This window comes from Miscanthus floridulus, chromosome 8 (genome assembly GCF_019320115.1).
Source record: "Miscanthus floridulus cultivar M001 chromosome 8, ASM1932011v1, whole genome shotgun sequence".
Classification (NCBI taxonomy): domain Eukaryota; kingdom Viridiplantae; phylum Streptophyta; class Magnoliopsida; order Poales; family Poaceae; genus Miscanthus; species Miscanthus floridulus.
This window is the reverse complement of record NC_089587.1, coordinates 59,211,570-59,231,890: the sequence shown is the minus strand read 5'-3', so window position 1 is coordinate 59,231,890 and position 20,321 is coordinate 59,211,570. Positions and strand designations below refer to the sequence as shown.

The 20,321-nt window shown below is 49.8% G+C and overlaps 1 protein-coding gene across 2 annotated transcripts; it reads right to left on the bottom strand.

Annotated features, from left to right (window-relative positions):
* Positions 1-614: 614 nt before the first annotated feature.
* Positions 615-12,780, bottom strand: LOC136476471 (large ribosomal subunit protein eL20z-like). 2 transcript variants are annotated; one of them, XM_066474326.1, is made up of 4 exons: positions 12,427-12,780; positions 12,206-12,329; positions 8,167-8,281; positions 615-906 (listed from the first exon to the last, which is right to left on the bottom strand). In XM_066474326.1, the coding sequence occupies exons 1-4, from the start codon at positions 12,620-12,622 to the stop codon at positions 847-849; spliced, it is 495 nt and encodes a 164-aa protein (XP_066330423.1). In that variant the 5' UTR covers positions 12,623-12,780; the 3' UTR covers positions 615-846. The 2 variants fall into 2 exon arrangements, with proteins under 2 accessions (XP_066330423.1, XP_066330424.1); XM_066474327.1 differs by having other exon boundaries at positions 12,430-12,780.
* Between the last annotated feature and the right edge of the window lie 7,541 nt (positions 12,781-20,321).

The following is a 20,321-nucleotide window of genomic DNA, read 5'->3' as shown; positions in this document are numbered from 1 at the left end:
TTTCGTTTTCTTTTGCTAAGATATCAACATTTGATATTTTTCCGTTTTATTTGAAGGATAAAATTGTGGATTCTGCAATCTTTCTGTACGAACCATTTTGAGCAACTCGGCTAACGTCTGAAACAAAAACACCAAAGCAACTTGGATAACGAGTAGCAAAGCTCCAGGCCCCCCAACATGTGGAGATGTAAACAGCTGCCATGGCCTGAATATGGATCACTTGCACGGGATTTGAAAATTCACTGTGATGTGTATCACCAGCCCCAATTCCAGCTTGATAATACTTCTATAATAAGCACCTTGTTCGCTTATCATATCAGTCATGATACAATGTTTTTCTCTCATAACAAAACAGCATCTGCCGGCTTATAAGCCACAAAAACGATCAAACGAACAGGGTGAAGAGGGATGCAAGGGAAAATGGATGGAATGCTGACCCAGTGTGTATAGGAGATTGACAACATTGTAAGGCACAATTTGAAAGATGGGTGAAAGTGCACAGGCATATATATATATATATATATATATATATATATATATATATATATATATATATATATATATATATATATATATATATATATATATATATATATATAATTGCTATACCTCTGGTAAACTGTTAAGCTGCTGCGGTACAGATAAACAGTACAATTCATGATTACACAGATCACAATCACAGGGCACGAACCTGCGGACGAAAAACAGCATGACAATTCTTTTTTACACATAACATCATATATTTTATTCTTCATTCACACGTTTGAGCAAAATAATACAGCTATGAACATATCGAATGTGGTGCTGAAAACATTAGTCATGTGGATTTGGATTGGCAAGCATTGATCACCAGAAAGGATGCAATCTCATACCGTTCAGAATGAATGGAACTAGTGCAAATATGCCCTGCAAAAAGAACTCTGTTACAATTTTACAACCAATTAAAACATAAATAAGAAGAAAGTAATATAATTCTTGAATCAAAGGTTGTCAATAGCATGACATGGCCTAGTGCAGATTTGGCATAGGCTATGAATGTTCCATTGAAACCCACTTTTTTTTAAAAAAAAAGGAATTAAGTACTCCCTTCACTCCAAATTGTAAGTCGTTCTAGCATTTGTAGATACGTAGCTTTTACTATGGGTGTATTTGGTTTTGTTTCTCTAATAAGCCTGGCTAGAAAAATAATCGAGGCTAGCCTAAGCCTGTCCAAGTCAATGCAACAGGATCTGTGTTTGGTTGTCATATGCTAGCTCAACCTGTATTTGTTAGATCTTTTTCGTCTTGGTTGTCTCCCTTCATCATCACTCACTGGTGCTATGAGGTTGCCTCCTCTCCAATTGCTTACATCTCAGATCTCTCTCTCTCTTTCTCTGTATGCGTCCGCCAAGACATCTGCCTGCCTTCCTCCTCTCCAATTGCTTGCATCTCCGAGGCTATCTGTCTCTGCTTCATTTTTCTCCATGACCTGCTATCCTCATCTCTGAACCCAGCCAAGGTGCTAGTAATCTCCCTCCCAATTTCTCTTGCCTTCTATGTTCTTCCTCAAATCAGAGCACAAGTCACACATCATCCACTACCTAGTGAGCTTGCGATGCACAGGGTGCATGGGCCGTGGTCGCCAACGAGGTAGAGGGCGCATCAGCACTGGCAGGCTCGACCCGGCCACTATTGATGTGCTGCTGGTGGAGTTACCGACACAGCCATGGTGCGGATCTCATCCCCATGGCGCGGGCGCACCTGCAGTCATAACCCTTCAGCGAACAAGCTGCTGGAGTGCATCCTCCATAGCCGGGATCTCAGTGTGGGTAGCGCCCTCGTGGAGGTTTGGTGCAGAACATCTTGGCACCGCCGCCGCTAGTGACAGCTGCCATAGGCATCACAACGAGAGGGAGGTGACAGAATCCTTCTGAGTTCTGACCATTAGCACAAGCCAGGCTTCCTAGAAACAGCCGACTCTCTTATCCCCAGCAAGCCTGGCCAAAGGGTACTTCTTGCGCTAGGTAAAGCCTGGCAAGGAGCATGGAACAGGTAACCTGTTATGACCGGCATTCCCTATAGGCGCAGGCCCAACAACGGCTAGGGAGGCTGCCGGTCAGAGGGGGTTAAAAGCCCATAGTTATTCTATTTTATAGTATTTTAGAGATAATTTCCTATTATTTATCAGAGAGAGGCTTATATATATTGTAAACACCCTTTGGGATTAATTAAGCAGAAACAATTATTGTTTCCGGCTTCCTCAGGGAGCCGGGAGAAACCCTAGCCGCCTCCTGTCTTCTTCCTTCCGCGAACAGTACCGCGACACTGTAGCGGCGGTACTGTAGCGCCTCCACCCTCGGCCTTCTCGCGCCTGCGCAGCCACGGCGCCTCCGCGCCGTCTTCCTCGCTCGCTCAAGCCTCGACTTCCCCCCCTCCCACTCATACAACCTGAGATCAGTTCCCGGTAGGACTAGGGTTCCTATCACCTTGGTATCAGAGATTTCCAGGACGATGTCCACAGCTCCGCAATCCTCCGGCGTCCTGCCGACGCCGGTGTCGTCCGTTCCGCTGCCGTCCACGTCCTCCGAACTCTCGGAGACCTCTGGCACCGCTCTCACCCTCGAGGGTTTAGGCGGTGTGATGGAACAATTTGCCCGCAACATGGATCAGATCGGCCGTACGGTGGATGCCCTCAGCCTCAACGTCTCCACCCTGCAGCAATCTGTGGCGGGCCTCCTGCCGCCGCCCCCTCCACCGCCCGCGTCGCAGCCGCCCCCGCCACCGTCTGCACCGATGACGTCCCTTCCCACGAGTTTCTCCCTCGGCATGCCGCAGGGCAGCCAGGGGGTTCCCCTGCGTCAGCTGCGGTGGCCAGCCTCGCCGTCGCCCGTCCCGTCGTGGGCACTGATGGGCACGACGCCGCCAGTCTACACGCTGGCTACCACCGTGATGCCGTCCGCCGTGTCCACCACCGTCGTGCCTTCGGCCACGGCGTCCAGGACGTTCTACGGGGGCACCGACGGGTCCCTGCTCTACGGCGGCGCTCCTGCCTCGTCTGCCGCTGGGGGCAGCAGCCACCCCGACGCCCACGCTCCGCCGCGGTTCTACAAACTGGAGTTCGCCACCTACGATGGGGGCGTCGATCCGCTCAACTAGCTCAACCAGTGTGAGCAATTTTTCCGCGGCCAGCGTACTCTCGCCTCGGATCGCACGTGGCTGGCGTCGTACCATCTCCGTGGGGCGGCACAGACCTGGTACTACGCCCTCAAACAGGATGAAGGCATGCCGGCCTGGGAGCGGTTTCGCGAGCTGTGCCGGCTCCGTTTCGGTCCTCCAACGCAGGGCACCCGCTTGGCGGAGCTTGCCCGGCTGCCCTTCACTTCTACGGTGGCGGGCTACTCCGAACGCTACAACGCCGTCCTTTGTCATGAACCCGAGCTCAACGCCCGCCAGAAGGCCCAGCTATATGTGGGGGGCCTTCCCGAGCACATCAAGTGCGATGTGGAGATGCATCACCCGCAAGACCTGCAAACGGCGATGTACTACGCGCCGGCTTTCGAGCGTCGCACGGCGGCGTTCCTCCCTGCCCTCCAGCAGTTGCAGCAGCGGGGGGGCCGCGGCCCACGCCCCGCGCCGACGACGCCGGCTGCCATTGCCCAGCCGGCTGCCCCTGCTGTTCCCGGCCAGCCGCGCATGATCCGTCGTCTCTCACCGGCCGAACAGGCGGAACGTCGTCGCTAGGGACTGTGCTTCAATTGCGACGAGCCGTTTGTGCGCGGCCACGTGTGCAAACGTCTCTTCTTCCTCGAGACGACCGACTACATCGACGACGAGTCGGCCGACGCAGCGGCTGCGGACGGCCCTACAGCCGCCCATCCGGAGGAGCTGGCGGCTGACCACGACACCTCGGGCACGGCTAACGCCCTTGTGGTGTCCCTCCACGCCGTTGCTGGTATCCAGCCACCGAACGCCATGCTGCTGCCGGTCGCCGTCAAGGGCGCGCACTTCCTCGCCCTCCTCGACACCGGCTCGACGCACAACTTCGTCCAAGGGGCTGCGATGCGCCGCCTCGGTCTCTCTCCCACTGGTGGCGAGCATCTACGTGTCACCGTGGCCAATGGTGATCGCCTGGCGTGCGAAGGGATCGCACGTGACGTGCCCATCCGCATCGGCGACGAGGACCTCGCCATCACCTGCGTCGGCCTCAGCTTGGGTGCCTTCGACTTCATCCTCGGCTTCGACTTCATCCGGACACTGGGGCCCGTGCTGTGGGATTGCGACGCTCTCACGCTGTCGTTCTGGCGGAACGGACGCCGCGTCACGTGGCAGGGGGTGCCCGGCCGAGGGCGCCCACCCCCCAGCAGGTTGTGGCCGCGGTCGCGGCTGACCCGCGACTGCCGCTGCTGGACCGTCTCCTCCTGCAGTACGACGACATCTTCGCCGAGCCCACGGGGCTCCCTCCGCAACGCCCATACGACCACTGCATCCACCTGCTTCCCGGGACTACGCCGACGGCGGTGCGCCCCTACCGCTACCCGCAATTGCAGAAGGATGAGCTCGAGCGTCAGTGTGCTGAGATGCTGGCCCAGGGCATTATTCGGCCCAGCACCTCGCCGTTCTCCGCCCCGGCCCTCCTTGTTCGCAAGGCGGACAACTCCTGGAGGTTCTGCATCGACTACCGCGCCCTTAACGCGAAGACCTCCAAGGACAAGTTTCCTATACCGCTGGTGGACGAGCTCCTAGACGAGCTGCATGGCGCTCGCTTCTTCACCAAGCTGGATCTGCGGTCCGGCTATCACCAGGTGCGGATGCACCCTGATGACATCAGCAAGACGGCCTTCCGTACCCATCAGGGTCACTACGAGTTCCTGGTCATGCCATTTGGGCTCTCCAACGCCCCGGCAACATTCCAGGCCCTGATGAACGATGTTCTTCGCCAGTACCTTCGAAGGTTCGTGCTGGTGTTTTTCGATGACATCTTGATTTATAGCTCGTCCTGGGCGGAGCACCTGCAGCACGTCGGCGTCGTCTTCAACGCTCTCCGCGTCCATCGACTTCACCTGAAGCGCTCTAAGTGCTCATTTGGGGCGACGTCGGTGGCGTACCTCGGCCACGTCATCTCCGCCGAGGGGGTCGCCATGGATGCGGAAAAGATTGCGGCGGTCGCTTCCTGGCCTACCCCGCAGTCCGCCCATGCCTTGCGTGGCTTCCTCGGCCTCGCCGGCTACTACCGGAAGTTCATCCGGGACTTCGGCGTCGTCGCGGCGCCACTTACGCGCCTCTTGCGCCGTGCCGCGTTCTCCTGGGACGACGAGGCCCAGGCGGCCTTCTCGGCGCTCAAGAGCGCCCTTACCACCGGGCCGGTTTTGCAGATGCCCGACTTCGACAAGGTGTTCGTGGTCGACAGCGACGCTTCGGGTGCGGGGTTCGGCGCCGTCCTTCACCAGGGCGCCGGTCCCCTCGCGTTCTTCAGCCGGCCGTTTGCGGCGCGTCATCTCAAGCTAGCTGCCTATGAGCGTGAGCTTATTGGGCTCGTGCAGGCGGTGCGGCATTGGCGGCCGTATCTTTGGGGTCGCCACTTCGTTGTGCGGACGGATCACTACAGCCTCAAGTACCTTCTGGATCAACGCTTGTCGACCGTGCCTCAGCACCAGTGGGTCAGCAAGCTATTTGGCTTCGACTTTGCCGTGGAGTACCGGCCGGGGCGCCTGAACAGAGTGGCGGACGCGCTGTCCCGCCGCGACGCTGACCCGACCACGGCGCGTGACGCTTCAGCGACCGCGGCTGCCACGTCGGGGCCTTCGTTCGCCTTCCTCGACGACGTCCGCCGCGCCACTGCTGCTGCCCCAGACACCGTTTTATTGCTGGAACGCTTGGCAGCGGGGGAGCTGTCTGCTCCTTGGCGGGTGGACGCCGGTCTCCTACTGCACGGCCGCCGCATCTTCATCCCCGACGCCAGCGACCTTCGCCATCAGGCCGTCCAGCTTGCCCATGGGGCCGGCCATGAGGGCATCCAGAAGACCTTGCACCGCCTTCGTTCAGATTTCTATATCCCCGGCGATTGCGCGCTTGTCCAAGACTGGGTGCGCGCCTGCGAGGTGTGCCAGCGCAACAAGACCGACGCCATGCGCCCAGCGGGGCTGCTGCAGCCCTTGGAGGTGCCGTCCCAAGTATGGGCGGACATCTCCATGGACTTTATCGAGGGCCTGCCCAAGGTCAGCGGCAAGTCCGTCATCCTGACCGTCGTGGACCGCTTCTCCAAGTATGCGCATTTTATTGCGCTCGGGCATCCCTACACAGCTGCTACCGTCGCCCGCGCCTTCTTCGACGGCGTCGTCCGCCTCCACGGGTTCCCGACATCCATTGTCAGCGATCGGGACCCCGTGTTTACCGGTCACGTCTGGCGTGATCTCTTCAAAATGGCGGGCGTGACTCTTCGTATGAGCACAGCATTCCATCCTCCGACGGACGGCCAGTCGGAGGTGGTCAACAAGGTGATTGCTATGTACCTACGCTGTGTGACAGGTGATCGGCCTCGCGCATGGGTGGACTGGCGGTCATGGGCGGAGTATTGCTATAACACTTCGTTCCATACGGCTCTTCGCGCGACGCCCTTCGAGGTGGTGTACGGGCGTCCCCCGCCGCCGATTCTGCCTTACCGGCCGTGGACTGCCCGTACAGAGGCGGCCGATGCTCTTCTCCGTGGCCGGGATGAGATGTTGGCTGAAGTCCGGCAGCGTCTCGTCCAAGCTCAACAGCTCGCCAAGCGCTACTACGACGCTCATCACAGAGAGGTGGAGTTCGATGTCGGTGCTTGGGTCTGGCTGCGCCTTCTTCACCGTACCGCGCAGTCCCTGGACCCTCGCGCCAAGCAGAAGCTGGGGCCACGGTGGGCTGGCCCCTTCCGCGTCCTGGAACGTATCGGGCGCGTGGCGTATCGCCTACAGCTTCCGGATGGTGCGCGTCTCCATGATGTCTTCCACGTCAGCTTGCTGAAGCAGCACCGCGGCGACCCGCCTGCAGCGTCCGGTGCTCTTCCGCCGACTCAGGATGGCCGCATCCTTCCTGCTCCGGAGCGTGCGTTGCGCGCCCAGCAGCGCCGCGGTGTCTGGAAGGTTTTGATTCAGTGGCGTGGCCTGCCTGTTGAGGACGCCACTTGGGAGTCGGTCGCTGAGTTCAAGATGGCCTACCCGGAGTTCCAGCTCGAGGACGAGCTGTTTGTCCAGGCGGGGAGAGATGTTATGACCGGCATTCCCTATAGGCGCAGGCCCAACAGCGGCTAGGGAGGCTGCCGGTCAGAGGGGGTTAAAAGCCCATAGTTATTCTATTTTATAGTATTTTAGAGATAATTTCCTATTATTTATTAGAGAGAGGCTTATATATATTGTAAACACCCTTTGGGATTAATTAAGCAGAAACAATTATTGTTTCCGGCTTCCTCAGGGAGCCGGGAGAAACCCTAGCCGCCTCCTGTCTTCTTCCTTCCGTGAACAGTACCGCGACACTGTAGCGGCGGTACTGTAGCGCCTCCACCCTCTGCCTTCTCGCGCCTCCGCGCCGTCTTCCTCGCTCGCTCAAGCCTCGACTTCCCCCCTCCCACTCATACAACCTGAGATCAGTTCCCGGTAGGACTAGGGTTCCTATCATAACCAAACAATCTTATGGTGCTTTTGGCAATCACTCCCTATGTATCTACTAGAAATATTTATATCTAGGTACATAGCAAAAGCTATGCACCTATAAAAGCCAGACTTACAATTTGGAACAGAGAGGGTACATCATAAAACACATGTAGCCTAATAGTACTGCAGACTGGAGTCATACCAAGCATTCAACTAGGAACATAACAGGATTACAGGAACACCCAGATATTAACAATTCAATATCAAGGAAGATACCAGTTATGCTTATGATGAATACTATCAGTTTTATCCAAACCCACTAGTAACAAGAGATACCCATTGATCTTTTGCCTCTCTTGACCTAGTGCACGGGTACCTATAATGGCAGCTAACACCCAGCAACAGTACAGGTGGTGTATTTTAATTGTAGGACGCAAGAGCACAAAATTATATCAACGCATAAGCATATTTATCACACATACAACAATGACTAGAGAACAATTCAGCATGAAGAACATGTAAGAACTCTTTTTTTGTTATTTAGTTTAGCAAATGGGGTACTTACAGCAACGGTGCATGCAATCAATCCAGGCTTCTCTCTGTGGTCCAAAGCAACAAAGAATAGAAGGAACGCGCCAGCATACCAGGGGATTGCCGCCAAGAAGAACCCCAATAAGAACCTTCAAAAAAATTTGCAAAAATAAAGGATAAATGTTGCACATGAGCAGATTTACTGCAAGAGACGATAGACTTGCACAAATTCATACAGAACTAAACTAGTGATGCCACAAAGTATCACACCAACTATGCCATGTGGGGTCGGCAGACAGCAGTACTCCCGTAGGCACAAGCACACCAATGCACCGAACGAGTTGGGCGCGCGGCCGAGCACGCCAAACGCCGTGAGGGCCAATCTTTGGGCCTTAATTCTAGGACAGATTAGCTCAGTTTGTTAGCCCTTGGGGTGTCCATTTAATTGTATGAGGTATGAGACAAAGGTAGGGCACAGAGGGGAAAAACTTCGCCCCGATCCTGACCACGAGTACCACCTACGTAGTCGGGGTGCGCTGCCGCTACTACCTGTGCCCCAACCACGCCACAACATCTTAGTATCAGGTTGGACATGAAACCAATCCGGACTTCCGTATCCTCGCTCGACGCTAAGGTCGACAGCAACTCGCAAGCCATTCAACGCCTAGAAACAATGGTCGCCACTGCCATAAACCGAGTCCTCAGGCAGCCGCACCTAGACGGGCGAGCACCACAAATGTAAAACATGACAGAACACCTCACGTCCAAAAAATGCTTATATGGCCCAGCTCCACACATGGAATGGGTCTGCATACGCGTAGCACCTCTCTTACACTTTTCTACTCGCTTCATGTAAAATGGTTAACTCGGAAGTGCTACGTTTGGAATCACAAGGATTATAAGCCGGTACTAAACCCACTAACTACAACTCCTCATATGCCACATGGGCCAACAACTCAACTACTAACGGGCCCAGTTTGGTCACACAGGCATGCAGGTTTGGGTGCTCCTCGGAGCTGTTTGACAAAATGCTTAGATGGGGGATGTTGCCCAGTTTGGTCATGCACAATACTCTTCCTGATGCATGCTGGTACCAGGGTGTTGCGGCCAAGGCTCAGGAGGCGTGGGATCAGGTGGCTACTCAAAGATCAGCAATTTGTACATGATTGAATTTTTCAATTTTTGTACATCCTCAGCAGCTGATGGTTCAGAGATTGATCATGTGATCTGTACTTTATATTATCTAAAAATGAGAGTTGTATGGTGTCTCCATATATCAATTGGGCTGGGTGGAGCACGTTGATGTGGACAGCAGGTTGGTGCACAACATCTACGCTACGGGTGAACTCAGGGCTCGCCTTCGGTGCACTGGTTGGATGGAATGCTGGATCGCCAGTGCGAGCGCCTTTGCCAGCGTCGTCATGGCCAGCAGCATTCCGACAAAGTGATATCGGTGGTAATCTCTATATAGTCTATGGCATGGATTAACGTGTACCATTTTCTCTCTATCCAATTGAATCCCTAAAAGATTTCAGATCCTTATGAAAAATCATTTGTTGCAGTGGTGCCTAGCATGGAGGGAAGGAAGAGCATGCTGAAGCTGGCTGAGAGGATGGTGATGAGCTTTTGCAGTGGTGTCAAACACCCAATGACCCAAAAGCAGAGGGGAGGGAACCATGGTGTTTCTGCTATAACAGAGATTTGGTATCTCATTCTAACTTTTAGTTTTAGCTTGCAAAGTTCTAAACAAACCTTGTGTCATCTTCTCTGTGTTTTTTTATTTTATTTTTTCAGTCAAAATTGACGAGGTGTACTCAACGACCTCCCTACCAACAGTGGTGTCAATTGAGATTGTTGGCACCTCCATCCACTATGTGTTGTTGCGGGGAGGCAAAGCACCAGCCTTGCTGCTGGGACACAAAGCACGTCCAAGCCTGCACCACGCAGGAGCAACAGAGAGATGACAGCTCCAAAGGTGGAACCATGCTGGCCAACATATATGGCGCAGGCCTTAGGGTCTGCGTTCACAAGGTCATTGTCCATGCATAGTAGTTCTTGGATTGGGTTACCAAATTTTTTATCCAGTTATGTGATTAGGAGCAGCTATCTCTGCTTGTGCTTGCAAGTGCGTGATATAAATTTTGTTTTCCTCCTACACCATTTTTCCTTCCTAAAAATTGCTTCTTGCAAAAGAAGGAAGCTTTGGATTGTATAGTTCAGTACATGTTACACATCTATTTTAAGCGTCATTGCATCTACTACTAGCTAGAATCTAAAGATATAACATTTAATTTGATGCTAAAGAGATCTTCATTCAGATTAGCACACATTAGTCATTGGCTGAAATAAATTAGCATGCAAATCAGTAACTAGGAGAGAAGAATTGACATCTACATCAAACAAAGTTGAACCATCCTCTCATACCATATAGTGAGGCATAGTTCCATTATTTTGTTTGCATGTAGCAACACACAGGCAAAGACCTATAAAGCTTGATTCGTCAATGATTTATATGTCTTTCAATTCTCTCTCCGGCAGAGGCTGACAAGTTCTTTAAAATTCAAAGGGACTTGGATGAAAGCAAGATTATTCGGGTGAGTAACTTTATGTTTGTTGAATTCAAAGGGGCAAACATGTTTGCATTACATGTTTACATTTTAAACATGTTGCTCCTCAAGAAACAATCAGGGACTCAGAAAGTAGGAAGTTTTAAGTCTAACCATCCTTTAGACATAGTGATTTGCATTGGGTTCAATCCTGGCGCTGTCACATACTTCTCAGATATTCCCTCCTGCAAGAGTGTATCTTGAGGAAGCTCATGATATTTTTTTAATAAAAATTAACATTTAAACCTTGCAGGAGGATTTCAGTATTATCTTTTGCTAAAAGGGCAGACCCAGTGCCGGAGGCTCCCACATGAGTGGGGTCTGGGGAAGGGAAAAACCGAGGCAAGCCTTCCCCCCCGCAAAATATGCGGAGAGGCTACTTCGAACCCGCGACCTTCAGTATTATCTTTTGCTACTTATATAAATTATTATTCTTCCTGAAAGGACTCTTAACACATTGATATTTGATTATCTTAGCAACTGAAAGCCTACATGACATTGCCTAGCTTCAAAAGTACTTCATGTCTCCCTTTAGCATAGATTAGAGTAACCATCAGAGACATCAAGGCCCGATCAGTTTTTACCAAGTCCTTCTGACATCTCTGCCTGACTTTTCTCTCTGCTTTCTACCAGTCCTTTCTACAAGTACTAATTAATATGATCTTCTTCTGTATTAGGAGCTTCCGGCCATTGAAGCAAATAAACAAGTATTCAAAGTAAAATTGGATCTATAGGAATTTATTTAATTTGCTAATGTTGATGCCTACTTTTTTTGTTTACTCTGTTTGGCCAGATGGACCAGCGACTAGGAACATTGGATAAAACTGAGTTGCTGCTGTGAGGCAGAACCAGTGATGAGGTTTGGGGCTGAGAGCAGTTGATGGGCTTGAGCAGAATAGGAGGTTGGAGGATGCACTTCAGTTGTTCGATAGAATGCTTGGGGCAGACCTGTGATGCTATTTGGCAGCAACGGTTCTCAAGTTATGTGATTACCTTAGACCAATGATTATCTGTACTATAACTCCATTGTACTAATCAAGACTCCATATTTACATTTGTTCACATCAAAATTTGAATTATATTTTTAGTGTTCATGCTCCGTGAAAACTGTAATATTGATGATTGGCTAAGAAAATGGAATGTTATGAATATCATACTCGAAGTATGGCGTTCAAACTCAAATTTTCATGTTATTATTTTTTCCCGTTCCAACCCAACGGTATGATACTTGTTAAAAAGCACAATTCTCACCCAATTACCATTTGACCCTCTAGGCAACTAGGACTCTAAGCTCCAATTCTCCTTCCCACCAACCTCCCACTTCCACGAAACGAACCAAAAATTTCTCTTAACTCCAAACTCCCGTTCCCTCGTTCCAGTTGCCCCAACCAAACGTCAATTGCCCCAAACAAACATGCCGCACAGCATTAGCTCGATCCATGTCTCCTTGGTACATAGAGCACTCACAGAAACCAGCCGACGCCGACGCCGCAGAACGGTAGGGGCGGCTCTCGGATGGGGACGCCCTCCACGAAGACCTGCTGCTGGACGGCGCACGGGAAGGCGACGAAGCCCTGGCCGCCGCCGAACCCTGAGCGCCAACGAAGACACAGAAGCATCGATCGAGTCATATCTCAAAACCAGAAGGGGCGAGAATCGAGGATAATGGCGCCGGGACGGGGAGCAACCACCGATCGGAGAGGCATGGTAGTCATGGCAGGCGGCGCCTACGACTGGTGGCGGCGTCGGCTGAAACGGCGGGGGAAAGGTACCGTAGCCGTGATGGTATCGGAGAGGGTTCGCGGCGGGAGCCGAAGGGGATGGGGATGAGGATTGGGACTGCGACGGGAGCTTTGTGGTGGTGGGGTGCTTCGCCTCTTGCATCGCCTCAGTGGTGGAAGCCGAGACTGGAGATGTAGGATCTGGAGGGGGAGGGGAGGTTTGCGCGCGGTGGCCGGTGGATTCGTGGACACGACGGGGATCGCCGGGTTTGGAGGAAGAATCTGTGACGTGCTGGCCTGGCCTGCTGGCGTTGACCGGGTTTGGACTTTGGAGGAAGAATCCCAGTCGTAAAAGCCGGATATAGGGCTTGCTTGTTTAGCAGATTCAGGAAGGGCTTGTTTGGCAGGGCTCCTCTCCGGCTCCGGCTCCGGCTCCTCCAGAGGAGCCCTGCCAAACGTTTTCTTGGAGGAGCCGTTTTTCAGTAAAAAAAACAGAGGAGCCGGAGCCGTTTTGGAGGAGCCACAATTTGTGGCTCCTCCAAAACGGCTCCGGCTCCTCCGGAGGAGCCCCTCGGGAAGAGCTGTGCCAAACAAGCCCTAAGTCAAAAATTAGACAAAACTATTGTTATAAATTTGGTAAGCTAAATACGAAAGTTTGGTAAGTTCCGATAGTAAACTAAATACTAGTTAAAATCATAGTTTGTTAAATTATTGACATGGCAAATTTTAAAAGCAAACCAATTAAATTTATAATTGCCTTGTTTGTTTGGGCTTGTTTGCCTTATAAACTATAATTGAAAGTACCGTTGGCTGGTTTGGTGTGAGAGAAAAATATTGTTCGTTAGCTGATAAATCATGACTTATAAGCTAAATACGACCAAGTGAACAGGCTGAATATACTCTTGAAAAAAAAAGGTGAGATCACTTTAGTTGGCGCTTTCCGTAGTTCATTTTTTTTACGTCCAAACCTGTCAAAAGTTCGGTGGCTGAATCGAACGCCGCCTTTCTGCAGGGCTGTTTCAAACTTTTAGTTTTGTTAAGTTACTCTACCGTAGAATGTGTGGAACAGACTTTGTGAAACAGTCTCAACTCAAGGCCTATTCGCTTGAACTTATCAGTCAGCTTATCAGCTAGAATCTACAATATTTTTCTCTCACAACAAAACAGTTTCAGCCGACTTTAATACTATAGAGCATCTCAAAGAGTTTTCAATAAAGCATTCCAATCTGGTTTTTCGTAAGGATGGAAAAAATATATCTCCAACAGTTCCGAATCCCACCTCCCAATTTTTCCACGCTTCGAAAAAAGACCGATTGCGCGGATATATCTGCGCGTGAGAGACGCGCGTATCCATCATCCAATCTAAAGGTGGAAGGCGTGAAAAAAAAATAAAGAGTAGAAAAGAGTTTTTGATGTAAATATACAAGAGAGAGAAAATAGTAAAAGTGATTAAGATAATTTAAATTGATATAGGATTCCTAATATAAAGTTTTCTTCTGTATTTTAAGAGTGAATTATTAAAAACAGTTAGAGATGATCTTATTTATTTTTCTAAATAATTTTTGACGAGTTTGAGAACTATATGGTTTTAGGAAAAAAATGTTAGGAACTCTCGGAGCATCTCCGCGACAAGAAGTCCACGTGAAGATCAACGGGCTCGGGTCAGCTTATACTTGGCCATGCAGCACAAGACACGACGGCACGACACGAAGCACGAAAAAAAAGCCCGACACGAACCCGGCACGACCCGATGAAACTCGGGCCCGGACTGGCCCGGCCCGCTGCTCAAGGCGTGCTTGGGCTGACCCCCAAGCCCGTGGGCCAGCACGGCCCCGCACGAGAAATGGAGGGAGGCCAGCCCCCCCAACGGCTACCCGCCACCGCCAGCCCAACGGCCATTTTGGCCCATCATCAGCCCACACTTGGCCCCTCCCTTCATATATAATATAAGGGACACGCCGCGGCCGTCGGCCGCCCCCTCTCCTCATCTAACCCTAATCGGCTAATCCATTTGACTCCATCCGCCGCGCAGCGCCCACACCGCTCTCGTCTTCGCCTCGCCTTCATCGCGCCGCCGTCTCCTCGGCGTCTGACCTCATCGACTCTGGTGACCTTAATCTGCCTTTCATCGTCGGCCAATCTTTCCCTTCTCCTCCCTGATCTCCTTCCTCTCCCCCTCTCCCTTCCCCTCTTGGTGATATGTGAGTTCGTGTTCTTGTCAGTGTCATCCCTCCTCCGCCGCTCGCCGTCCTTGCTAACGGTCTGTCGTCTTCTCTACGGGGGTCGTCGTCTTCTCCGGCATCGGGCTCCGGTTGCGCAGGTAAACCCTAACCCTAGCATCTCCTTTCTTGATCTGATTCTGTCATCTGATGTGTTTCTTGATCTGCAGGTCGGTAGCCGATGCTTCCTCTTCTAGCTGCGGCGTAGAGCGAGCTCGGTGGCCACCCACACCGTCGAGGAACGGGGCTAGAGCGGTCACTGCCATGGCGGACAACGACGACCTCCGAGAGGACGCAACTGCCTTGTTCGGTGCCGATCTCGGAGCCAGCCAGGCTCCGATCGATCTGGACGGCGGCGGTGGTGAAGGGGCGATGACGGCTGGGACTGGCTCCAACACCAACAGCTCTGCTCCATCTGTTTCTGGTAATGCAACCAGAGTCGGTAAGCGCAAATCTCCTATCTGGGCTGACTTTGATGAGATCTATGAAGATGTGAACGGCAGTAGAATTTGCACTAAAGCTGTTTGCAAAATGTGTAAGGTTACTTTGTCTGCTAGATCTGTTTCTAGAACTGGGCACTTGAAGAGGCACCAGAAATCATGTATGGAAAAAACTAATTGACGTGCTGTGTTCAGTTTAGGCTTGCGCTTAATCCTGATGGTTTGCGCAACTGGGACTATAAACCTGATGTAGCTAGACAGGAGCTGTGTCGCTTGATTGCTAGGCTTGATCTTCCCTTAGGTATTGGTGACACTAATGCATGGGAGGAGTACATTCAACGTGCTCATAACCCTATTTTTACTAGGGTCTTCCGGCAGGCCACCACTAGAGACCTAAGTAAGTTATTCACTGAACGTCATAATATGCTTAAGAATCATATTTTGCGTGGTGCTTCATCTGTTGGTTTGACATCTAACATTTGGTCTGGTAATGCTAAGGAGGATTACATCAGTGTAGTTGCTCATTTTGTGAGTGCTGACTGGGAGCTACAGAAAAAGGTAATTGGGTTGAGATTGATTGAGGTGAAGCATACTGGTTAGAACATTGCTGAAAAAATTGGTTCTATGATTGAGGAATTTGGTTTGATTGACAAGATCTTTTCTATTACCCTAGATAATGCTTCTTCTAATACAAAAGCAATGGAAACTTTAACACCTTTGTTTGCAGGATACTTGGGTTCTGATCCAGCCCCTACACCTTCTGATCCTAATAAAAGAATTTATCACCTTATTCATCAACGTTGTGCTTGTCATATCATAAATTTGATTGTTAAATCTGGTTTAAAGAGGTTCAAACCTTACACAGAAGATTTTAGAACTGCTATTAACTTCTTGAATTCTTCTAATCATAGAATTGCCATGTTTAAGAACTACTGCAATGCTCAAGGTTTAAGACCTAGGAAGTTTGGTTTGGATATGGATGTTAGATGGAATGCTACATACCTTATGCTTAAACACCTGCTGCCATATAAGGAAGTTTTTTCCTGTGTTCATCAATGCTAATTTTGGGACTGAATTGTTAACTCTAAGGCATTGGCATATAGCTGCAAAGGTATTGGAATTCCTGAAAGTATTTTATGAATCAACTGTTGTTCTTTCTGGTGTGTACTATCCAACTAGCCCTCTTGTTTTGCATCACCTGCTTGAGATTTCTGCTCATTTGCATGAAAGTGAAAAGGATCAAAATTTGATAGTTGTTGTGTATCCGATGAAACTAAAATTTCTTAAATACTGGGAAAATATACCTCTGTTGTATTCATTTGCTTTCATTCTTGATCCAAGAGCTAAGATGAGAGGTCTGTTTAATGTCCTGGTAATTCTAAAAGAAAACCTTGGTGTTAATTACAGTTCATATTATGCTTCTATTAAAACTGAACTTTATAAGTTGTTTGCCAAGTATGACAACAAGTTTGGTGTAGCTAAGAATAGAAGGGCTGCACATCCTACAGGCCAAACTGGTAAGAGAAAACAGGCTTGGGGAAGAATATTTGGAGGCCCTGGAGCCTCTGGTGTTATTGGTCCATCCCCTACCCCAACTTCATCTGCTGCATCTGTTAGTTGTGAGCTCACAGCTTACCTGGACAGGGACAATGTTACTACATATGAAAATGACTTTGATTTGTTTCTCTGGTGGTGTGACCACAAACTAACCTTTCCTATTTTATCTATAATGGCAAAAGATATAATGTCTATTTCAGTGTCTACTGTGTCTTCAGAATCATGCTTCAGCTTGATAGGAAGGATACTTGAAGAGCAGCGCCGACGCTTGTTGCCAGAACATGTAGAGATGCTTGCTTGCATCAAGGATTGGGAGTTGGGAGAACGAAGACTGCAGCATTCAACAGACAACCAAGAGTTGGCAAGCTACTTCGAACATCAATATCTTGATGAAGAAATTCAGAGTATATCAGTGGCTTCTGCATCTACTTCTGCTGGTACTTAGTGTTATCTGTTCTGAGAGAGTTGAGAGATGAGAGATGAGAGTGAGTTGAGAACTTTAGATTGAGAGGAGAGATGAGACCTGAGAGTTGAGATGAAACTGAGAGTGACATTTGTATCTGAACTTTGAATTTATCATTATAAGAGTTGTGCTGCACTCTTTTTTTTTATTTCTAGGGTTTCTCACAAGGGTGCATTTTACCTAGAAAGGTTTTTAATGAGGCAACATTGCACACAACTCAATTATCTTTTTAAGTCTTGTTTGTGCATTGTTATTTTGTGATTGTGAGTTATGAATCTGTTAAGATACTTCATACTTGTGAGTTGTGACCGGTCACTGGTCAATGGTCTAGTTGTTAATTGTTATCTTTGAATCCGGTTTAGCTGTGAACTTGTGATTCTGAGTTGTGATTGTGAATCTGTGATCTCTTATCCTTTATGTTTTCTGTGAAATTTGATTCCAAATTTAAAAACTGAAGTTAGAGCTGAATTTGCTAGTGTGTTTACAGAATTACGGGTTGTGGGCTGGCACGACCCGATATTTTCACCAGGCTGGTCGGGCTGGCACGGCTCGAAAATCAGCCCGCAGGCCCGTGCTTGGGCCGAATGCCAGGCATGAAGCCCGTGCTGGCACGGCCCGTAGGCACGACGTGCCGTGCCGGCCTGAGAAGTTGTGGGCTGTGCCTGGCCCGTGCCCGGGCCGGGGCGTGCCGGGCCGGCCCGATGGCCATATATAGGTCAGCTGGCTCACTGACACTCGGAGAAAGAACACCGAACGCGACACAAAAAACACGGCCGCAGGAAAACAACAGGCATGCTGGTTCTATCTTGTTGGGCTGGTCCACAGTGAGTCAAAATTCCCACAGCATAGCAGACCACGGCCCACGATACGTAGGCTTTTATATGGCCGACCCTGCGACCCATATATCACTGCCCGAAGCCGGCCCAACCGCCCAAGAAAACGTATAGAAGGCCCCACGATGCACACAGCCTGATGCTCAATCTTGGATCCATGGGCTTGTATTGCCGGCCTCAAATTCCAGAAGCGCAATTTACTTGCTGGACTCCCCCACAAAGCTACGGGTCAGCCCAGCGCAGCATATCAAAGCACGATAAATTCTAAAAAAAAACACGATTTTATTTATTATATAGCAACAAAAAAGATGAAAAATCTCCTATAAAAGATGACGTCTAAAATAATCCAATAGCTAGATGAAGTCCTGTTAGAGCATCTCAAGGGTTCCAAAATACACCCCCAATCTTTTTTTTTGGCAAAATTGAAAAAAAAACTGCTCTCCGACAACTTTCTATCTCAACGTCCAATCTTTCCACACTTTAGAAAATCGACTCAATCGTGCAAAAATATACGCGTGCATATTGATCGGTCAATCTAGAGTGGAAGAACATGGGGAAGTAGAGTAAGACAGAGTTTCCAATATAAATGTACAAGAGAGAGAAAATGTATAAAATTGATTATAGGGTGATTCAAAAATAGTTTGAGACCCTTGATGCAAAATTGCCTTCTATACTTTAAGAGCAAGATTCTAACTTTTTTTTGGCCACTTGAAAAATCATTGATTTATTACCAATTTTTTTTTTTGGAAAACTATCGGAGATGCTCTTACAGGGAAGTAAATAAATGTCTGCTAAAGATAAGTTTTAACGTAACTGGACTTAATTACAGTCATTAAAAATTGGTAAATCACTTCTAAATATGAGGTTTGTACTCTGGTATATACTTAAACTGATACACAAATTTGAGCAAGCAACAATTAATTAATTATCTGCCATGTTTTCTTAGCTCACCACCCTCTATAAATGCATGGGCACAGAGCATGGCATTTCAACTCCACACACCCAAACACACATAGCAAGATCTTGAAAACTACTCTACACATACCTCGATCAGCATCTCATGGCGCTTCTCAGGCGTACTGAAACTAGGGTTATGTTCTTGGCTGCCATCGTGGTCATGGCCATGGTCTTCACAGCCCCCTGTGCGGAAGCAATAAATGGCGGTACGTACTATATATGCGCACTCTTATATTATATATGTTTCTATGAACATAATATATATCATATTCTTTAGTCTTTTAGGCATGGACACGATCATATCATCGAGTGTTTATTTAATTTCACGAAATTTTTGCAGTGTGCGAGCATCTGCCGGGGTGCACTATCAAATCCTGCCGCGCCAAGTGCAAGTCCAAGGGCTACGCCAACACTGTCGTCGACTGCGGGAAGACGGGCACCGGCACGGCACCGGACAAGTGCTGCTGCTTTAACACTTCTGCCACAAAAAAAAAAAAAAAACTGATTGATTAGCTAGTTTCAGAGTTGCCAGCTCTGCTAGCTGCTCCTGCACTTCATTTCCTGTTATCAGTAGTTATCATCTTGCACTGCTTCTGAAAATTAATGAACGAACCAAGTGTGTGATGTTCATCAGCCTTTATGGATCATTACTTGAGAAGGATATGAGCCATCGTTTGGAACTTCTCATGCATCTATAATGGTTTTGGTTACGTGAGAGACGATTCTTCATAGGTGAGCCTATTTTTCTTCCACGTATAAGTATAATGACCTGTGGATCTCATCAGGACCTACTGGGAGGGTGTGGGTGTCCCTATGCTTGCCTAAACCCATGTCTCAGTTACCATTCCATGCCCTCCCCAATTTTTCTTAGGGTAAAGCTTGAATTTGTGCGTCCGTCCCGTGATTCCCGTCCGGACGAGCCTCATCCACCCATTCACGGACCCAGCCTGTGTCGCCCGCCCGCTCTGCACTGCACGCCCCCGCTCGCGGGACGACTCCGCTTGATCGCCCGCACTGCCCCCGCTCGGACAGACTCCACCTGCACCGCTCGCCTACGCCGCCCCGCCCGTGCCGCCCGCCATCGCAGAACGGACTCCGCTCGCCAACACCGCCCCCGCTCGCAGGACGGACTCTGCCTGCGCTGCCCGCCTACCGTCTGGACTCACGCCTCCCGTCGCGGCCGCGCTCCATCCGCCTACCGCGGCCACTGCATAGGTCCGTGCCGCCGCCGAGCTCCGTACCGGCGACCTCCGAGCACTCCGTGGCATCGAGCTCTGCACCCCGCGTCGAGCTCCACAAGGACAAGCTCCATTCGTCTAAGTAGCAAGGTGATATTGCGCTGAAAAGCATGTGTTGCAAGTGTATGTTTCGTGTGTTTCAGTTATTTTAGAGG